This window comes from Rhinopithecus roxellana, chromosome 3, assembly GCF_007565055.1.
Source record: "Rhinopithecus roxellana isolate Shanxi Qingling chromosome 3, ASM756505v1, whole genome shotgun sequence".
NCBI classification, from domain to species: Eukaryota; Metazoa; Chordata; class Mammalia; order Primates; family Cercopithecidae; genus Rhinopithecus; species Rhinopithecus roxellana.
This window is the reverse complement of record NC_044551.1, coordinates 148,712,096-148,733,631: the sequence shown is the minus strand read 5'-3', so window position 1 is coordinate 148,733,631 and position 21,536 is coordinate 148,712,096. Positions and strand designations below refer to the sequence as shown.

Genomic DNA, 21,536 nt, shown 5'->3' with positions numbered 1-21,536 from the left:
TCCGCCGAGCCAGACCACTTGGCTCCCTGGCTTCAGTCTCCTTTCTAGGAGAGTGAATGGTTCTGTCTCGCTGGTGTTCCAGACAGCACTGGGATATGAAAAAATCTCCTGCAGCTAGCTCAGTGTCTATCCAAACGGCCACCCAGTTTTGTGCTTGAAACCCAGGGCCCTGGTAGCGTTGACACCAGAGAGAATCTCCTGGTCTGCGGGTTGCAAAGACTGTGGGAAAAGTGCAGTATCTGGGCCAGAATGCACCATTCCTCAGGACACAGTCCCTCATGGCTTCCCTTGGATAGGGGAGGGAATTCCCTGACCCCTTATGTTTCCCAGGTGAGGCGATGCCCCACCCTGCTTCGGCTTGCCCTCTGTGGTCTGCACCCACTGTCCGGCCAGTCCTAGTGAGATGAACTGGGTACCTCAATTGGAAATGCAGAATTCACCCGCCTTCTGCATCAATCTCGCTGGAAGCTGCAGACCAGAGCTGTTCCCTTCAGCTCTCTTGTCAGCAATCCCTTCCGAGAGTTTTGACAAAGCATATAATACTGGAACCTCAGTCCCATCACAATACCAAACCTCGCCATCCCAAAAGTCCCCTCATGCCCCTTCAGTCTATCTCTGCCCACCCATCCTGCTCGCCCCTAGAGGTGACTGCTTTTCTGAATTACTTAATCATAGATTAGAGCTTGAGTGTATACTGTCGTGGTTGGCTTCTCTCACTCATAATGTTTTTGAGATTCATCTGCACTGTATGTATCATTTTTTTTTTTCCTTTTTATTACGGAATATTCCTTTGCATCAGTCTATCACAGTGTGGAGAAGCTACTTCTGCTGATGGACTCCAGGGCTGTTTCCAGCTTTTGGCTGCTTTGAACATTCTTAGACAAGTTTTCTTGTGACTATATGCTTCTGTTTGCCTTGAGTAAACACTTAGGAGTGGGACTGTTGGACTGTGTAGTAGGTGGATGGCTAATTTTAAAAGAAACTGGCAGGCCTTTTTTCCAAAGTGGTTGTACAATTTTATACTCCCTCCAACTATGAGAGTTCCAGTTATTCCATAGCCTTGACAAAACTTCTTTTTAATTTTAGACATTCTGGTGGGTGTGTAGATAAATAGGATTTTTAAATGATTATTTAAGAGACAAATGACCCTGAAATCATGCACACATACACACAAATACATAACTCAGAATTCATAGTGCTTTTTAGAACCAAGCAAAATCAGATGTTTGTAAACAAAGCATTTAGCACAAGGACAGCAAAATTTGTGGCAACTTACAATATTTTTAAGTAATTGAAGATTTGAAATTATTTTTCTCCCTGAAACAAGCAGTAAGCCTCCAAGGACTTGCTGAGGAATCCCTGCTTTGAGCTCTGGCAAAGAGTTTCACAGGCCAAGGACAGCAGTATTCACATTGCACAAACTGAGCACTAAAGCCTTCAGTTTCCCCAGTAACGCACAAAATCAAACTTCCCAGTCACTGCTGCACATGAGAATATTCTACATTTGAAGCTTTTACAAGAGGAGAAACATGCACCACACTACAGAGAGACTGACTGGCATGGGACATTGATGCCATTGAATCCCCGTCCCTTCGCTTTGAGTTAGCTTGCACATGACAAAACCTTTTGATAAGAGATACTCACTTCCCCCCCGAAATTTCAAGGAAAACTGTTTCAGAGAGATGTCCCGCACTAATGCAGGGGTGTTTCCTTGACCCCAGTTTAACAAGCCTGGACCTGGCACGTCCCTTCTGGGGCTTCACTGTAAACAGCAGTGTGGCAGAGCAAATGGTTTTAGAGCCAGAGGGACGCGTTTGAAATTGGCTCTGCGTACTACCTTTGTGGCTTGGGCAAGTTTCTTAACCTCTTAAACCTCAGCTTCCCTGCCTGTTCCAAGCAATGAGGATACCTCCCCTTGTGCAAGAGTGCCATCATGATTAGACTGCAGATGTCATGCTGCCAGCATGTGGGAAACACATAAGAGATGGTTGTGGAGCAAAGTTCATCCCCCTGGCTGCCTACCAGAGAGAATGCCAAACCACAGACCCACTCATTCCATATCTATTCTCCCAATGAACTCAACTGAGTATTAAGAAGGAAATAATTTTAGAATAATTCCTACTGAGTTTAAATGACTGGTAAGTGTAGGGTCCACAGGAAAATTCTGGTTCTAGGAGAATTTTGTCATCCAAGTGAATCATTAGTTGTACAGTGGGGTATCTGGAAGAGGTACGTGGATAATCGGAGTCAGCTTCAGTGAAAACCCAACACTGCTGGGATGTGACAGGGAAAGGTCTGCTGGCCCTGCTCTCGGCACAGAGCATCATTAAGTTGGTCCCAAAATAGGGTTCCTGACGGCAGATGCTGCCGCAGCCAGGAAGAGTCTCTGCTTATAGAGCAAGGAGTTATCTCCATGCTGGGTTGCTAGCCATAGGCATGCAGAGAGCCCAGCAGAGGCAGGTGAGCTAGTTTGTGTGTGTGTGTGGGGAGAGGGGTGGTGTTCAGCTCAAAGTGCCAAATGCCACATTATATGTGGAGAAGAACAGACCAGAGCCATCTCAGCAGATGGAATTGGTACCTGTCATCCCTGCTTCTTCCTGTACCTAGTGGCTGGGGTACATTTCCATCCCGAAAGCAGGATGTACGTATGCACCTACTGGCCTTGTGCTTTAGCTGGCTCCACTCTAGACAGAACACAAAACCCATGTTGACATCGCAAGAGTTCCACGAGCCAATCAGCTGGCCCAAGGGGCAGACGATACGTGAGAAAGGGTTTTTTGTTGTGTTTTGTTTGTTTTTGTTTTGTTTTTAAATAACATAGGGAGCCATGGGACACAGCTTCTAAAGGAGAGATGCATCTTGATTCAGAAAGAAAAGCTAAGCACTTAAAAATCACTTGTTTTTGTGTTAAAGCTATTTGAAAGAACAATTTGCAAGGCAAAAGTTTTATTCGTTTGGTATCATATAAAAAATTCACACCAAGCTCAGTAAGTGGCTGTATAGCAAATGGTCTTTATCCCTGAAGGAAAGCATGAAACAGTTCTTCACAGAAGAAATAAAAATGTCCCATAATTATGGGATAAATGAGTCACAGCCCTTAGTCACATTTCAACCAAGATATCACACAGGTTGGTCATGTAATTGTTTCTGTAATTATGTGGAATGGACTGAGCAGACGAGTTGGTAGAAAATCCTATTTTCACACTTCAGTTTTACGTGATGATTTTTCAGTGGTTCAGTCAAGCTGAAACCTTTTACCTGTATCTGTCATAGATGGTGTTCTGCAGTGGGCAGGCCTATGCAGACCTACCCCGCAAAGTCTGAGGAAGCTGAGAGGCCACAGAAAGAGACTGACAACTCTAGTTTCTTAGAAAGGAATATTAATACAAACTTAAGAACAGAAGCCCTGTCTGTGTCTCTGGCAGCAGTGAGACAAGATGGTGAATCCCTGCACCATTACCCCCAGACCCAGGGCTTATATGCCATGCAGAAAGGGTGATTCAGAGGGATGTGTAGGACAATTGAAGTATGATAACATCAGGGTTGTTTGACCTAATGGTCGTGTTTACAGTATGTATGTGCTTTTACCCAAGGAACAATAGATAATTTGGGAATCTTGGAGGCCTTCTCAGAACTGGGGTTAATCAGAAGACAACATGGCAGAATAGCATCCAAGATGGAGTTGCTTTGGCTTCTACACTCCAGCCTCCCAAAGCCAGCTCTTACAATCTCATGCACTCTTCCTCTTCCGTGATGGTCTCTTAGCCTGCAGGGAGGGTGGCTGTAGCTTTAGTAGCAGTACATTGGCAATGGAAAACAGGTCAGGCCCAGTGGAATACCAAATGAGGGAGGTTCACAGTCTGTTGGATCATCTCTACTCTTAGAAATACCATGACTTCAGTTTTCTCAGAAGTAGTAAGACAATGAGAGATACTTAACATTAATAATTTGAATAGTAGAAATGTAATGACAATTGAAAGAGAATTCGTGTGCCAGAACAACAACAACAAAAAAGCCTGTTAGCCAACTAAAAGCATCATGAAGAAAATTAAAACTTGGTTCTTCTTTAGAGACTTGTTGTAGCCAGGAAATAATTCAGGTTTAGCCCAAATTGTAGGCAAATAATAAAAACTCAAGAACAGTATTTCAGGACCAGGTACGGTGGTGCCTGTAATCCCAGCACTTTGGGAGGCTAAGGAGGGCAGATTGCTTCAGCTCAGGAGTTGGAGACCAGCTTGACCAACATGGGAAAACCCTGTCTCTACTAAAACTACAAAAATTAGCTGGGTGTGGAGGCGCATGCCTGTAATCCCAGCTACTTGGGTGGCTGAGACCCAAAAATAGTTTGGACCTGGGAGGCAGAAGCTGCAGTGAGCCAAGTTTGCACCACTGCACTCCAGCCTGGACAACAGTATGAGACTGTCTCAAAAAAAAAAAAAAAAAGAAAGAAAGAAAAAGAAAAGAAAAATAGTGGTTGGACTAGAATCTAAGTTTTTCTCTCTCCAGTTTCCCTATTTCTACCAAGGATAAATTATAGTACCTTAGTATTTCAGGAATAATGAAAAATAAAAAATAAAAAAATTCTAGGACCAATTTATTTGCTTTATTTGCAAAATAAATGTTAGTCTCACTGTACTTGGCCTAATTATTTGCCTGAAATGTAGCAAGAATAGTTATTGGTCATATAGGCTGCTTTTCAGTTGGCTTTGCTGGAACTTTATAAGGAATTTTGGATTTGACATTTTAAAAGCCTTGAGACTAAGGATTCCCCGTTAGACTATGCTTGTAATACCTATACATAGGTACTATACCTGTACAAATTCCTCTCTTCTTTAGTTCCCAAAATATCTTGGTTCCTGGGCCTGTCAGAAAGTGGTATTATTTACTTACCACAGGCCAGGAACCTTGTAAGGGAACCATTTAGATAACATACCAAGTTAGTCTTTCCAAAGGACTTTTTATCGGCTCTGTAAAGTCAGTGTCAATTCCTCAAAGCAGTCTGGTTATATCTGAAAATACGTGATTCTAGTCAAAGCCTTGGTGAAATAAGCAGTGCTTCCAATTGTGTCCTCTTACAAAACAAAACAGATTCTTACTAAATTTATGCAAATAACTACATTGCCATAAAATAAGAATACTCATGAAGTTTCCAAATTCTGGAGAACTCAGGTAGAGGGAAGAAGTAAATTTTGCTCACAAAAGTATCCTTTACAATCAGAGTAGCAGTCTTCCAAACAGGACATTGCCCGTTCATCATGGAACCCACAAACCAAGCAGCTCTTTGTCAGTCAGATGAGGGTGCTGTTTGTCGGGCACTGTAGAATCCAGCAGCTCCTCACACAGTTTCAGAGTCAGTCCTAGGGAAAAAAGAGGCTCTCTGCTCATGAGTGTCTCCTCCTTGTACTCTCCAGATAGCAAGATCCTATGTAAACCATTTCCATTTTATCATGGGACTCTTTTCGGGCACTGCAATCCCCATCAGAGTGTTTCTCTGGGATTACCCCCATACGCCCTAGTAAATGATTCACTAAGGGCTGTCGAGTGAAGAATTTATCCCTACAAGCACTCTGGCATGCTACATTCTGTGGGCTCACGCAGTCTTATTCCCATTTAGCATGTCCAATTAATATTGCTCAAAGGGCAGATTTGCATGCCTTCTCTTCTGTAGTACTAGGTAGGTGAAATGTTTCAGCAGTCAGATGTAATATCCATTTTCATAAAACATTTAGGGAAAGGAGATTATAACCACTTTACATAAAGCCTATTTAAACATTTCAACTTTCATAATTCTATCAACCCTTATATTTTTATGTTCTGGTTCCAGGAACTTCTCTTTTTCACCCCTAGACCATTTTACCGTCTTGTCAAAAAGGCTTTGGGTTTGCAGCAGGGGATTGAGCCAAGGGACCTGGGCACTTTGGTCAGTGTGTCTTGATTAATTACCTCAACATTGCCCCAGGCAATTGTTGATCACTTTTCTCATTTTAATCTTTACCTTTTGATTTTTCAAAAAAGTATTGTCCAATCTAGGGTAAATACAGAAAATTGGTTTGGGTCCCTGTAATGTTGGGAGAAAAGCATGGGCTTATTATGGTCCATCCAGCTTTTGGTAGTGTTATATTAAGAAGTTTGTTTGAACCTATCAATTTCAATTAATTCAATTTCTTTTTTTTTTTTTTTTTTTTTTTTTAAAGAGACGGAGTCTCACCCTGTTGCCCAGGCTAGAGAGCAGTGGCACGATCTAGGCTCACTGCAAGCTCCGCCTCCTGGGTTGATGCCATTCTCCTGCCTCAGCCTCCCAAGTGACTGGGACTACAGGCACCTGCCACCACACCTGGCTAATTTTTGTATTTTTAGTAGAGACGGGGTTTCACTGTGTTAGCCAGGATGGTCTCAATCTCCCGACCTTGTGATCCACCTGCCTCGGCCTCCCAAAGTGCTGGGATTATAGGTGTGAGCCACCGCGCCCAGCCAATTCAGTTTCTTAATAACCAAGATTTCCACCCTGCTGGGACAAATTCCATGACTCCCTTTCTTTTCTTCTCTTAGTTTCACCCCTATCAATTTTTTAAAATTTACCTTTTTTTAGTAACTTTTAAAATTTTCACCTCCCTAGGATAAGTCCTTTGACCCTCCTTTTTGCCATTCCTCACGCTCTTGTAATTAGTCTAATGTTTTTATTAGCATCTGTAAGAACCATGAGGGGAAGTTGAGACAGAAATTTGAGGCTTCCTGAACTTTTAATTTTGCATCAGTAATGAAGTGTGCATGCAAAAGTCCCTTCCACCCCCCACCCCATCACCAGACACACACGCTTAACCACAGCATTTACCATGACCTGGGTAGTGGGCACATTGATGGGGTGAATATCCCTGTCATAAAGCCAGTCCCACATGGCTTGTAGACAAAGCATATCAGCTGCTTCATCTGGGGTACTCCACATAGCATTGGGGCTGACCCCCTTCTCAGGGTAAACAGATCTTACAGAGGCTTTTATCCAGTCCACCAGGCTGGCTGTTCTCTCAGGAATAATCTCCCATGTGTCTGGATCACATATAACCATCTGTGATTGTTCAGTAGTGAGCTGGGGATCCTGCATCAACCCAAACACATTTTTCCACTCTGCAGCATTTAAAACCAAAGACACTGCTCCAAATTAGTTACTCTCACAATTCAACAAAAGGTTTACCCAGGGAGCTAATGATACCTATCTACAAAAGGGAACAGTTCCTTCACACAGTACCCTCTGGTTTCAGCAGTTACTTGGTTTTGCCCTTCCCCCACATTGACTACCTTCTTGGCAACCACAGGTCTCAGAGGTACTTTCTGTTGCCCTGTCATTATTTTCCCCTTGTAGATAGCTTTGAGGCTAGTGATCTGAGCTCAGATGGACCCACATTTGAGCTTGGTCCAGCCTCAAGGCCCAATCTGGCACTCTTATTTTAGCTGTTATAGAAAATAACCAAGGGACTGAATATTTCACTTTTCCTTATTGGTTTGCATTTATTTATGTATCCAATTATACCAACTCCTTAGGAGTTGGCTCTGAGTTCCACTGGTACCTTCCACTCTTACCTTTTAGTAACTGAGCACAGCACAGCTACAGCTCCATGCCATAGGTGATCACGCGGCTGCCCAGGAATCAATCAAAAGTTCCTCATTCTCTATACTTTTATCCTTTCCCTTTCTATCCATCTAGTTTTATCTGTATCATTTTTCATTCATTTTAAAACAACCTTTAAATAACCTCTAAACTATGTAGTTACTCTTCCTTTACGCAAAAACTTCATCTTCATGTTTTTGATAAACTTCTTTACCAAAACACATCTTTATTTATTCACTTTGATATAGAATTGTTTCTCTTATATCTAGTAGTTTTAATTACATATATTAACTACTGCTTTAACTCTTAGTAACCCTAATTTCCATGTAAAAACCTAGGATTACTTAATTTAACATAACAGTCTTTAAGATTTCAAATTACTGAAAAGAACTTTGAAACTAGTTTTATTTGAAAGATTACTAAAGTTAGCTGAACTAAAAGGTATGTGAGTCGGTTTCTATATTTCTGATAATAACTTTTTTTTTTTGAGACAGAGTCTCGCTCTGTTACCCAGGCTGGAGTGTAGTGGCACGATCTCAGCTCACTGTAACCTCCGCCTCCTGGGTTCAAGCAATTCTCCTGCTCAGCCTCCTGAGTAGCTGGGACTACAGGCGCACACCACCCTGCCTGGCTAATTTTTGTATTTTTAGTTGAGACGGGGTTTCACCATATTGGTTAGGCTGGTCTCAAACTCCTGACCTCAGGTGATCCACCTGCCTCGGCCTCCCAAAGTGCTGGGATTACAGGCGTGAGCCACTGTGCTCAGCCAGAACTTACTTTTTCTTTAAGCCAAATTAGAGCTCTGTCATATATTTTGGTAATGATCTATCACATACACAACACACTAAATATATATAGACATACACACAAACAGAAGCAGATCTTCTAGATTTACAAGATTCTTCATTTGCCAGTTCTCAAATAGCTCTCTCCCACCTTTACACAACCCACCCAAAGACATGACTCACATGAAACAAGGTAGAGAAGATTTACATCTCAAAGACACAGAACTTAGACCTAAATAGCATTATCTGAAAACAAGATTGCCAGGAAAAGTGTCTTCTCTTCAACTTAGCTTGTTTCTTATATTACTGACTTCAGGGTGCCAGTATATTCTTATATTACTGGCTTTAAGGAACAGGGCCAAGAAAGCATGGAAGTTTTGGGGCCTAAACCACACTTTTTAAATCCAAACATGCCAAGAAATGAGTAGCCCTTGGAGTAATAACCACTTGCTGTAAACAACTGCTGTCAGCCACCTCTAACGATATAGCTGTTGCCCGTGACTGCTAGCCATTACAGACAAGGTGAACAACTCTCACAGTACAAAGTAATCTCTGTGCCCCACCCCCCACCTCCCCACACACTAACCAGAGATCAGATAACACAATGCAAAAGAGTGCAGTTTTAGACCTGAGTAGAATCTGTCTGCTTACTACTCTTGGGTTTCATGAGGAAAAAGAGATTCTTCCCCAAAAGAGGCATCTTTGATGCCATCTGTTTTCCCCAAGGGATCCCAGGCTGTTGGAAATTCCTTTTTTTAGATCCCTCGTGTGGCAAGAGGAAGGAGGAACAGACAGAAGTAAATGGAGAAACAGAATTCGGTGGACTCAGAAGTTTTACAGAGTGCACAGGCCTTAATACATATGTATACATATGCAGCCCAAATTTCAGTTTTAACTAAGTTTACTTTTGACTGTAGGGCCCTTTAAAAAAAAAACTTTTTCCTAATTGTAATTCCTACTGAAGCTGTTTTACTTTTTTTTTTTTTTTTTTTTGACACGGAGTCTCGCTCTGTTGCCCAGGCTGGAGTGCGATGGCATGATCTCTGCTCACTGCAACCTCTGCCTCCCAGGTTCAAGTGATTCTTCTGCCTCAGCCTCCTGAGTAGCTGGGACTACAGGTGCCTGCCACCACACCCAGCTAATACTGTATTTTTAGTAGAGAGGGGGGTTTCACCATGTTGGCTAGGCTGGTCTCGAACTCCTGACCTGAAGTGATCCACCAGCCTCAGCCTCCCAAAGTGCTGGGATTACAGGAGTGAGCTATTGCGCCTGGCTGGCTGTTTTACTTTTGCATCTGCTGCCGGCTGGCTCCCGCTGAGAGGCAGTCATCTTACGGCATTGGCTGCCCGCCACCCTTCCAGACCACAGTGTGATGGATGGCGCTCAGTTAAACCCACTGGCATTTGGGGTCATCCCCACACTCACAGGGTAGTCCACAATCATCTGAAATGTGAGCCACAGCATTCCACATAAAAGTGGATGCCCACCACAAGATTTCCTCCATTTCTTGGTCTCTCAGCTCCTGGCCTGGCTTACCACACATGTCAGGGTGGGCAGGCCTGTGCACACCTACCCCAAAGTCCGAGGAAGCTGAGAGGCCAAAGAAAGAGGCTAATGAATCCCGTTCGTCGGAAATAAACATCTAATAGGAACTTATGAACAGAAGCCACGTCTGTGCATTGGGTGGTGGCAAGACAAGATAATGGATCCCTGTTCCATTACCCACAGACCCAGCACTTATATACTAGAGGAAAGGAGTGTGTAGGACACTTGTAGGGAAAGCCAAGAAATGCTATCTATGTGAATCTGCCTAAGGGCAGGATTTATGGTCAAGGTTGTTCTGATGTAAGGGCAGGATTTACGGTAAGTACATGCTCTTCTTACACAAGGAACAGTAGATAAAATAGTAATCTTGGAGGCCATCCCGGAACTGGGGTTAATCAGAAGTCAACATGGCAGATTAGCATCCAACATGGAGTTGCTTTGGCCTCCGCAGACAGGATTTCTGGCTATTACAGTTGATGTTGCTAAGCCATATTAATCTGCCTCTGCAGACGTCCTACATGCTCATCTATCTTATTTTTCAAGTTAACCTACCCCATTCATTGAGTGGCTACAAAGATGTAATGGTCTGAGCACTTGAAAGTAGGTGGATTTAGCAGTGAAGCAGCATGATTATAAGTTTGATAGAACTAAATGTGCCCCACTAACAGTGTTGGGGTCAGTTATAAAACAAGAAATGCAGGATCTCAAAGGAAGCACACTTATTATTTCTAGTGTTAATGACTTCATTTTGTCATTTGACAGATATTTATTGAGCATTAGTACAAAATCATTAACAAAAAAAAAATTGGTAATGAGAAAGAACTAGGTGCCAAACTGCATCTAAAGTTCAGATCTCATCCTGAGAAAACATTTTATAAATTGACTGTCTATAATTGAGCATTTGAAGAGCTTTGCAGGAAATGTTTTTAACTCCTAGGCTTAAATTCAGATTACTTCTGGAGCACAGGAAAATTTTATAACATATCTGACACAAACAGGTTGTATGTTAGCCTTATAAAAAACCAAAATTTAATTATATCTTTTATCTTTCTGCATTTCTGTAGGCTGTCAAAATGAGACAGTAGCTGACTGGAAAAGTAGATGTCCTGTCTAGAGAGTATATGCCTTGGGTACCTTCCTGCTCTCAGGCTCAACCGTTCTATAAGTGTCTGAAAGTAACAGAGCCTTTGGAGTAGTACCACTTGGTGTATGTCTTTCATCTGTTCATATTATATGTGCAGCTTCTTGCTTTCTTCAAGTCTTCAGAGCTTTTTAACTAAATTGTTTGATGAGAAATATAGCAAATGGCATATTTAAAATCTTTCTCTTGTTTTACCAAACTTTTGAACGACTTTAGATTCACAAGATTCATCGTGATTCAGGAGACAATTCTCAGACAGGTGAGAATACTTCAATTGAACTCTAACATACTTAGGAAGAAGTTGTGGGTTCAAATGTATAAATTTCTCTGAAGAAGTCTAAGTTGACATCTGCCACCGCAGAATGTGGAGTGCCAAAATCCACATGCTCATATCACAAGGTTGGCAAGCCAGAAGAAAAGCAGAAATCCCTTAAAATTTCCTTGAATCTTCCTTTATGGCAACCTTATCTACTGAATGCCCTCCCCATCTTGTTTTTCTTTTCTTGGCTAGATACCATGTAGGACACATAAACCCAAGAGAGTGGGCCAAAAGTCTAGGGGAGACACTGGTTGAATGAGACACAGGTGACAATATGGTGGTTGCTCAACCATGTCCAGTCTCCCTTTTCTTTGCAGTAATTGGTGACTGTATAGTTGGAAAATGTCACTAGGTCCTGGCCTGGGAGGCAGAAACTCCAAGTTCCTATTCAGTTTCCTACTCTCTCATTTCGTATGCTGGGCAAGACTCTGCTTGGTTCTTGGCTTCCTCCTTAAAAAGAGGAGCTGGACCTGATGGCTTCTACAAGCGGAAAGGTCTGGAATTCTCTGATTGTTAGAGGAAAAAAAAATCAGTCTGCTACCAAGAATTTAAGATTTTTGTTCCTGCAAGAATTGCAACATTCTTTGCCCTGTTGGTGGCTTTCCTAGCCACTAATGCGTAACGCCAGACCCTAGGCTAAGTGTTTAGTCTCTCTTCTTGATGAGGTGGATCACATCTCGCATACTTAGAAAGATTTCATGTGTTCTTTCTAAGTTTCAATTTTTGTCATTGTAAAATGAATTAACAAAAGCCCATCTCATTGTTAATGAGGATTAAAGAAGGTAATGTATAATGCTTAGCAGTAACTGGCATTTAACTGGTACCTTCCTTCCCCCTTTCTGAAACCTTTCTAGACATGACCAGTCTGGAATAACATAATGACACTTGACACACCGGTGCATTTTCTCTCTCTCCCTCACTCACACACATACATTTTAGTTAATTTCTTGTAACACTTGAGCAGGGGTATTATTTTAACTAACTTGGGAGCTTCTGGGTGCCAGAAACTGTTCTAAGCATTTTCGTGTCCTTTGCAGTGCCCAGCATTGCCTTGTACATAATAGACCCTCTGCAGATACTCAGCAAACATTGGTAAATTGAAACCATTCCATCTTGGAAGTACAGTTTCCACCATTTATTCTCTCTTTGATCTTGGGCTACCTACAAAATCTCTTCATGCTTAAATTTCTTATCAGTAAAATGGGGATAGCCCTATGTAGTTTTGAGAATTGTTGTAATTATTGGATGAGATAATTATTTAAAGTACATAGCACAATGCCTGGCACAAAGTAGGCACTCAGTAAGTGGAGCTGTTTTTTTTTTTTTTTTTTTAATTGGTGGCACAGTATTCCTTTTTGCCACAGAGTACAGCTATTTAAATGTCCTTTATCCTTTCTCTGGCTTAAGTTTCTTTTTTTTTTTTTTTTTTTGAGACAGAGTCTCGCTCTGTCACCCAGGCTGGAGTGCAGTGGCCAGATCTCAGCTCACTGCAATCTCCGCCTCCCGGGTTCACACCATTCTCCTGCCTCAGCCTCCCGAGTAGCTGGGACTACAGGCGCCCACCACCTTGCCCGGCTAGTTTTTTGTATTTTTTTAGTAGAGACGGGGTTTCAGTGTGTTAGCCAGGATGGTCTCGATCTCCTGACCTCGTGATCCGCCCGCCTCAGCCTCCCAAAGTGCTGGGATTACAGGCTTGAGCCACCGCGCCCGGCCTCTGGCTTAAGTTTCTAATTCATATAAGTATCTGTTGGAAGAATGACCAATGAATTATTTAATTATGTGGCCTTACTTTAACCTTTATTGAAGGATAATTTCTCCAAACTTTTAATCACTTCTATTGCTATAGACTCTCTTAATATTAACTGAGATAAAATCAGAAAGAATAAACATCATCCATCTTTGAATAATTTCTAATGAACGACTTAGAATTCAACCAGTCAGCCTGGGCCATAGCCTTGAAACTAACCTCTCTACTTTTAGTTTTGTTTAGAAACTACATTTTGAGGAATTTTTGGTTCTTGAATCTTGAATTTCATCTTAAATCTTTAAGTTAGATTTAATTTATTACTTGGTAAACAAATAAATGCTAGGACTGTACATGATTATGAAGTCCCTGAATAGGCTAAACCAAGTGTCTCACAAGTGAGCAGTATTAGTTTCTCAGGGTTTTGGAAATGCCATGATCCCAACAATATCATTTAAAGTACTATTATTTATAGATAATTGTAAAAATATATATATTGAAACTTATATGCAAGGATAGGTAAATTACTAAGGTAGAATTTGGAAGATAAAAATTAGGAAAAGAGATAGTATAATAAGTATTTTAAGTTAGATTATTTAAGGTAAGGCGCTATAGCTATGGTGTTCAGATTAACTTTATAATAGTTCCACCTTCACTTCATGTTGTATAAAAATAATTCAGTTTTAATTTTTGATTTAAGTTTTTTAGTTGAATCAGGTTTTTAGGACACCAAAATAAATGGTTAACAAGGTGGTCTAGAAGAGTGTCTAAGACATTATAAAGTGAAAACAGTAAGTAGTGGAACAATGTAACATGATCACGTGTCTAAAGACATATATGCAAATGAACAGGTGTAATTAATAGCCCCCATGTACTACATGCTCACTATGTGGCAGACACTGTTCTAAATGCTAGGCATATATTAACTCACTTATTTCTCAAAACAGCCTATAAATGAGATGCTATCATTACCTCCACTTTATAGACGTGGATAATGAGACCCAGAGAAGTAACATTCCCAAGATTACACAGCTACTGAGTGGCACAGTAGAAATCTGAATCTTGGCGATTTGGCTCTGGAGCTGGTTTCCTTAACTACTAGGCTTCTTGCACCTCGTGTCACTAGGCAATTCTTAAAGAAGAATTATTGCATCTTCTTTTTCTTCTTGGAATAGGATCCTTTTATTGGCATCTGAGAAGTGCATTCTTCCTGCTGAAATTTGCATGTCTGCCTCCTCTCTTAGCCTAGCGAGGAGTAATCCTGTGTTATGGTTAAATTTCTCTACTCGCTTATGAGTTACTCTCACAAGAAGCAAATGCGCTGAAAATGTGTGTTTCTGAAGCCAACACTGCTGCCTTGTCATTTTTTATATCTCGGCGCTCACTGGTGGCATATGCTTTTTGTTAGTTTTTACATTAACATGACCGTGCATTTTCGGTGTTAAATTCAAGTCTGCAAAGACTTAGGCCAAAATTATTTAAATGGTTGCCTGCCCCCACCACCCTGGAAGATAGGGACAAGGGTGAGAGTTAAGTTGTTGAAATTTTGGGGGAATCTGAAACTGTTTTCTTCCTTTCCTGTGATCAGCAGTATGCATCATTTGATGAAATCCATCCTTAAAGAGAATCTAGAAGACCATCTAGAGGTCCGACTTTTCAGAGGTGCCCAAATTGGTCTGAATTAATTTCTTAATTTAAATCTCTATAGGTTTCATTAGTATTATATTTCCTAAAATATCCCCATTTAACAGCCTTCCCTATCCAGCTGAATATATTGTCTTTCAAGTAAAGATTTAAAGTACTATTATTTATAATTTTAAAAATATATATTGAAACATATGCAATGATAGGAAAATTACTAAGGTGGAATTTGGAAGATAAAAATTAGGAAAGGAGATAGTATAATAAATATTTTAAGTTAGATTATTTAAGATAAGGCGCTATAGCTATGGTGTTTAGATTATAATAGTTCCACCTTTACTAGTTCAATAGTTCCCCCAAGAATGTCCCTCAAGTTTTAATGTTTATTTTCTTAAATTGTTTTTTTTTTTTTTTGAGACAGAGTTTCACTCTTGTTGCCCAGGCTGGAATGCAGTGGCACAATCTCGGCTCACTGCAACCTCTGCCTCCCAGGTTCAAGCATTTCTCCTGCCTCAGCCTCCCGAGTAACTGGGATTACAGGCATGCACCACCACGCCTGGCTAATTTTTGTTTGTTTTTTTGAGACAGTCTTGCTCTGTCGCCCAGGCTGGAGTGCAGTGGCATGATCTTGGCTCATTGCATGGAACCCCTCCGCCTCCTGGGTTCAAGCGAGTCTCCTGCCTCAGTCCCCTGAGTAGCTGGGATTACAGGCACGCTCAACCATGCCTGGCTAATTTTTGTATTTTTAGTAGAGGTGGGGTTTCACCATGTTGGTCAGGCTGGTCTCCTGAACTCCTGACCTTGTGATCTGCCCGCCTCAGCCTCCCAAAGTGCTGGGATTATAGGCATGAGCCACTGTGCCCAGCCTAATTTTATGTATTTTTTTTTTTTAGTAGAGACAGAGTTTCTCCATGTTGGTCAGGCTGGTCTCGAACTCCTGAGCTCAGGTGATCTGCCCACCCGCCTTGGCCTCCCAAAGTGCTGGGATTATAGGCGTGAGCCACCGCACCCAGCCTAATGTTTATTTTCAAAATTACATTCATGGAACTAAATAACCCTTGATACTAAGCTATATTACTATGATGTAACATGGCACCATTTAAAAAAACCATCATTTAACTAATGACTATAATTTTTGTGTCTTTCATGATTTGAAAAGAAAGTGGTTGATTTCTTAAAATTATTTTATAGTGCTTAAAAAGTAACCTTGTTTTCTTTAGAGAATAAAGAAAAAACATGTTTGAATCTCTTCTGTGAATACACAGAAAACTAATCACCTTCCCTTTCTAATCTGAAATCCTTAGAGCCTCATTCATTCAGATATAAGAACAGGAGGAAAGAGTCCATTGACGTGAAATCGATATCATCTCGAGGCAGTGATGGTAAGACATTTTTCAGATTCCTCTGACCTTTTTAAAATGTAGAAAATGATGGAAGAATATGTTAAAAAATGCATCAGTGTATAAACTCCAAAGAGTAAGAGTTCAACAACACCGACTTCTTTTTCAATAAGCTGAAAGGTTTTAGGGTTTTTAATTATTTTAATTATTTTTAAAAATCTTATGCTGTAGTCTTGGTCCTCTTTGGAGGGACTCCATGCTTGTTCCTTGATGGCTTGAAGCATGTTGAGCCATAACCATCCAGGCAACTCAGAGTTTTAGTAGCTGAACACGGTCACTCTTGGGTGCTAGAGGCAGAGAGGTAGCCAGTCCTGGCTTCCCAACTGCCGACACAAACCTAGTTTTCAGTGTACCAGCTATATGCACTCAATTCTTAATAAAATATCACAGAGAAATTGTGAGGCAGAATTTAGCAAAAATGTTTCTGTCCTGCAAAGCAGGATTTAGCAAAACATTTTTTGAGTTCCATCAGCCAGGCCTAAGTAAACTATTGGATTTGCAGGGAGATGGAAAAGTCAAAGACGATTCTGACATTTCATTGCTCGGTGTCTGGGAAATTTTAAGTCATATTTACAGAAATGGGAACGTCTCCAGGTTTTGCTAGGTTGGGGGTTAAGGATAAGATGATGCATCTTATTTTGATGGAGATGGCTAGGAAGCTAACCTGCAACCCTGGTACTCGGGGCTATAGATGTGGACTCAGCAGTCCTAGTGGTGACAGGTGAAGCCAGGGGCAGAAGAACATCTCTAAGGGGTGTGTGTTCATGTGCATGTAGTGAAAGGACAGAGGGTCTAAGCCTGAGCCTGAAGGCACAGTCTCAGCCAAGGGGTGGGCAGTGGAAATAGGGCCAGTGAAGGGGACAGAAGAGCTGGGGGTGACCATGTGTGTGCAGTGTCACATGAACCAAGAACAAGAGGGGACTGAGAAAGGAAGTGGCCAGCAGTGTTAGATGCTATGGATTTCAGAGCTAGAGAGCAGACAACAGACTAGTACATTTCACTCACTCATTTGGTTTTTATTTGGCAAATGGGAGGACAGGTTCTGGGGTGTGAGGAGGGGATGGTTAGTGCCTGTGATAGAAGAGAGATGAGGCTGGTAACTTAAGAGAGTCAACAGAAAGGACAAGGAAGGGACCTTCCAGTCCTTCAGTACACAGTGGGAAGACTGAGTATTAAAGTGGCTGACATAGGCCAGGTTCAGTGGATCATGCCTATAATCCCAGCACTTTGTGAGGCTGAGGCAGGCCGATCACCTGAGATTGGGAGTTCGAGGCCAGCCTGATCAACATGGTGAAACCCCATCTCTACTAAAAATACAAAATTAGCTGGGTTTGATGACGCATGTCTGTAATTCCAGCTACTCAGGAGGCTGAGGCACGGGATTCGGTTGAACCCGGGAGGTGGAGGTTGTGGTGAGCTAGATCGTGTCTCCAGCCTGGGCAACAACAGTGAAACTCCATCTCAAACAAACAAACAAAAAAAGTGGCTGACATAGCAAGGACCAAAGATGCTAGAGACAAGGTGATAATTCACAGGGCATGTGAGGGATGGAAACCAATAATATAAAGAATATGAATCGAGAGATTTTAGATGGACTGAGCGGATGGATAGAATCTTTTAGACTGAGAGGATAGGGGTTGAGGGAATTTGAACTGGACTCACTGGTTTTGGAGCGGACCTTGAAGGGGACTGTCGTCTCTCCAGTGTGGGCACAGTGGAGGCTGAAGAGCATGCAAGTCTGCAATGGCTGCTACACCAGCAGCAGGGGGGACCCCAGAGTGACTGAGCAGGAGGCAGGCTCTGATGTGGGCTGGGTTCAGTGATCCCATCCATGAAATGGGACTCTACCCCTCCTGCCTGCCTCAGAGAGGGTGGTAGGAAGATCTGATGAGAACAGTGCTTTTCAAGTCAAGCTTGTACCCTTGGCATCTTAAACCAAGTATAAACATTACCTATTCAGAAAAATAAAAGTTTTTTTTAAAAAAATTAGTTTCTGTAGATTTGAACTAGAACTTCCATGGGTTTCTGGGAGTTAAGAGCCTGAAGGCATGGGCAGGGGAGTGACTGGCCCTAATTCAGACTGAGAATGGACTAATCCTCTGCCCTGACCCTAAACATGAACTGTCTCCCCTCCCAAGCTGGCTGCACAGTCATCTGGTTACACGGCCAGCGGCTTAGGACTGAAAGTCATGGAATTGCAAAAGTTGGGTTTGGGTGACCTGGGGGAAAGTGAGCCCTATGGAGGTCATTAGGCTGTTGGAATGAGGCCTTTTTGGTCCCCATCAACCTTCTCTGAAATTCCCCTTCTGGACTTGGGGCTCACCAAGCCCTCCTGCTTCCAAAGTTCCAGGCCAGATCGCCTTTCCAGACTCAAGGTTGGGTTGGTTGGGCTATCAGCCTTGGCAGAAGAAATGGGTGAATTCATGGCTTTTTAGATGGGAGGGTAGTCCTGTGGGAAGTGGGCCCTGGTCCATGAAGGGACTCCTTTGCTGCACTTAGCCACACTGAGCTACCAGAACTGGACACAGCTTTCTTGCCTTCTCTCTAGCACCAAGCCTACAGAACCGTCGCTATCCGTCCATGGCGAGGATCCACTCCATGACCATCGAGGCTCCCATCACAAAGGTGAGTGGCGGCTGCTGCCCGCACTCTGCGGTCAGGGGCCTTCACACAGGGCTGTGCTCTGAAAATACATCGCACTGACATCATGGAGCTCAGTCTAGTGGAAGAAGCAAATAACAGGCAAATAAACACGTTAACAAAAGTCACAATCAGGGCAGTGAAGGAAAACAACTGGATTCTGTGAGAGAAAATTAGAGTAGGGCCCTTAAGTAGGTTGGATGAGATGGGTGGTCAGGGAAACTCTCAATCATGTTTGAAGCAAGACTTGAAGCATAAAATGTTACTCAGGAGAAGAAGAGAAGAAGACTCCAGGTAGCAGGAACAGCAAGGGAAAAAGCATTGCGATGGGCAAAGAGGGATTGGAACATTTAAGGAGGTGAAAGAAAGGTGGAATGGCCGGAGCTTGGTAAGCAGGTGAGAGAGGAGGAAGATGTAGGTTGTACAGGGCTCAGCTCATTCTGGACCACAGGGACATAGTTAGGAGTTTATATCTTAGTTTATGTGCACTGGAAACCACTGAAGAGTTTCAGGTGTGGGGTGGGCGATGTGACCAGATATCTGTTGAAAAGAACACCCAGCTACTGTGCAGAGAGTGGATTGGAGGTGGCAAGAGAACAGGTCAGTTAAGGGGGCTATTCTAGAAGTAGCTGAGCTAGAATTACAGCAGCGGAGGTGGAGAGAAATGATCAATAAATATTTTGGGGTAGACCAGTAGGATTTGGTGATGAATTATATTGCCAGGGGTGGGAGAGGAATGAGGAAAAGTACATCAGGCGCAGCCTCCCAGGTTTTTGGTGTGAACATGAGGTAGAGAGAAGTGCTTTCTATTGCAGTGTAGAAACCACAGAAGGTGAACAGCTTCTGTCTTTGATTTTCTGTGTGTGTGTGTTTATGTGCTTTCTGTGGGGAGAGGGGAACAAGACCATAGTTTAGTGTTAGACCTGTGAGAGATTCCAGTAGGTATGTCAGGGAGGGAATTGAACATACAAGCCTGGAGGTCAAAGGAAGTTGAGGGCTGGGAGGTATATTGAAAGTCCCTGGCTGTGGATTATAGGTATCTAAAGTGATGGAACCAAAATATCATTTCTGGAAGTGAGAGAGTGAGAGAGAGGCCCAGAACAGATCTCTGAGCAACTCCAACCTGTAGAGGAGGGCCCGGGAGGCGAATCCGCAAGGGAGCCTGAGGAAGCCTAGTCACTGAGGTAAGAGAACATTCACCAGGAGCCTGCAGGGAGAAAAGCGTGCTTCAGGAAGAAGGGCGGTGCCGTGAAAGCACTGGTCATTTTGAATAAGAGATGATTACCCACTGATTTCTTTTGGATTCTGGGCATACATATGACTTTTGGGAAGTAGAACCTATTGTCCTCAGATGTATTCTTTCTTCACTCCCTCAGGTTATAAATATAATCAATGCAGCCCAAGAAAACAGCCCAGTCACAGTAGCGGAAGCCTTGGACAGAGTTCTAGAGATTTTACGGACCACAGAACTGTACTCCCCTCAGCTGGGTACCAAAGATGAAGATCCCCACACCAGTGATCTTGTTGGAGGCCTGATGACTGTGAGTGATGAGGCAAAACCTGAAAAGCAAGAGAGGTATCCTGGGCCTCTCGAGTGCAGCTGATGTGGAAACTGTTACCTGTGGTTGCAGAAGTACCTGCTGTATAGACTAACATTAGCATAACCAGAAGCAACTGCATTGGAATTTATGTATTACATGTGTAGTGGTATTTGAGTGACTGTTGCATTTGTCTTTCCACGAGGCTGACCTACCACAGCCATGGGGACAGTGGTTCAGAATTCCTGTGACTGCAGGGAGTCAGTGGGCAACTGGTGGAAGGCTCAATGTACAAGATGGGGCTTTGCAGGCTCTTGATTACTCCTGCTTTCCCTTGATCTGGTGTAGTACTGGATTTCATTTCCATGGACCTCAGACTCCTCATGTAATGAAAGGGTTTATAGTTAGACTATAGCATTTAATCTTAACTATAGGATCCTTTATTTAAATAAAAGTTTGTATAGAAGTTCCATTTATAAGGTAAAAGCAGAATGGGGCTGTTCTGGCTCAGGGAGGGGAAGGGAAGAAGGAACCTCTCATTGCCATATTCCAAAAAGCACAATTTACACCATCAAGAGTAGCTGATTTCTAGGGACTCCTCTTGTTCTGGTGTTTTGCTGTGATCTGTTTGGCTTTCATAATCATCTATCAGCAAGTAAAGGAAAAAAATTCAAATTATTTATTTGAGTTCCCCATCAGAAGCTGGAATTCTTTAGAAAAATAGTCCAGAGGTCATGTATGAGTTTGACTTTGAAGGTTTCTGTCCATCCCTGCCACCAAATGCTGAATGTTGACTGACCTTCCCCTCCATTCTCCACCTGGAACTTGAGGGCCTCCTTGTTTCTTTCTTGCCCCTGGGCTGGCCTGTGAACTCCATCTAATGCAGTGCAGAACTCAGCTTCTAGGCAGCACCGGCAAGGGCTCTGCAAGCAGGTGGTCACCACGGAGCTGTGGTGGGAAGGGTCTAGTTCTGGGAGCAAGCCATGTTCCCTCCCTCCCCTGCTGCTGATGCAGGAAAGGCAAGTCCTCAACCTGGGGCCCAGCTGGGAGGGTTCCTGGCTTCACCTAGGAAATATATCAAGGGCAATCCAGTGGTGTTAAACAGCAACTTCTGTTGAAGCAGCAGTTGTACAGCAGCGGCAGAGGGACTGCTCCTTGCACAGCGGGGCTACCCTATGGG

At 42.7% G+C, this 21,536-nt stretch overlaps 1 protein-coding gene across 11 annotated transcripts in view; it reads left to right on the top strand.

Annotated features, from left to right (window-relative positions):
* PDE8B (phosphodiesterase 8B) overlaps positions 1–21,536 on the top strand; it is a 245,375-nt gene that overhangs the window by 206,894 nt on the left and 16,945 nt on the right. For 10 of the 11 annotated variants that reach the window (XM_030927072.1, XM_030927071.1, XM_030927073.1 and 7 more), the window contains 4 exons: positions 11,291–11,333; positions 16,083–16,160; positions 18,727–18,803; positions 20,195–20,359. In XM_030927072.1, the coding sequence (XP_030782932.1) occupies positions 11,291–11,333; positions 16,083–16,160; positions 18,727–18,803; positions 20,195–20,359 (363 nt within the window). The remainder of the gene's footprint in view (positions 1–11,290; positions 11,334–16,082; positions 16,161–18,726; positions 18,804–20,194; positions 20,360–21,536) is intronic. The other variant, XM_010356671.2, reaches the window with a different exon arrangement.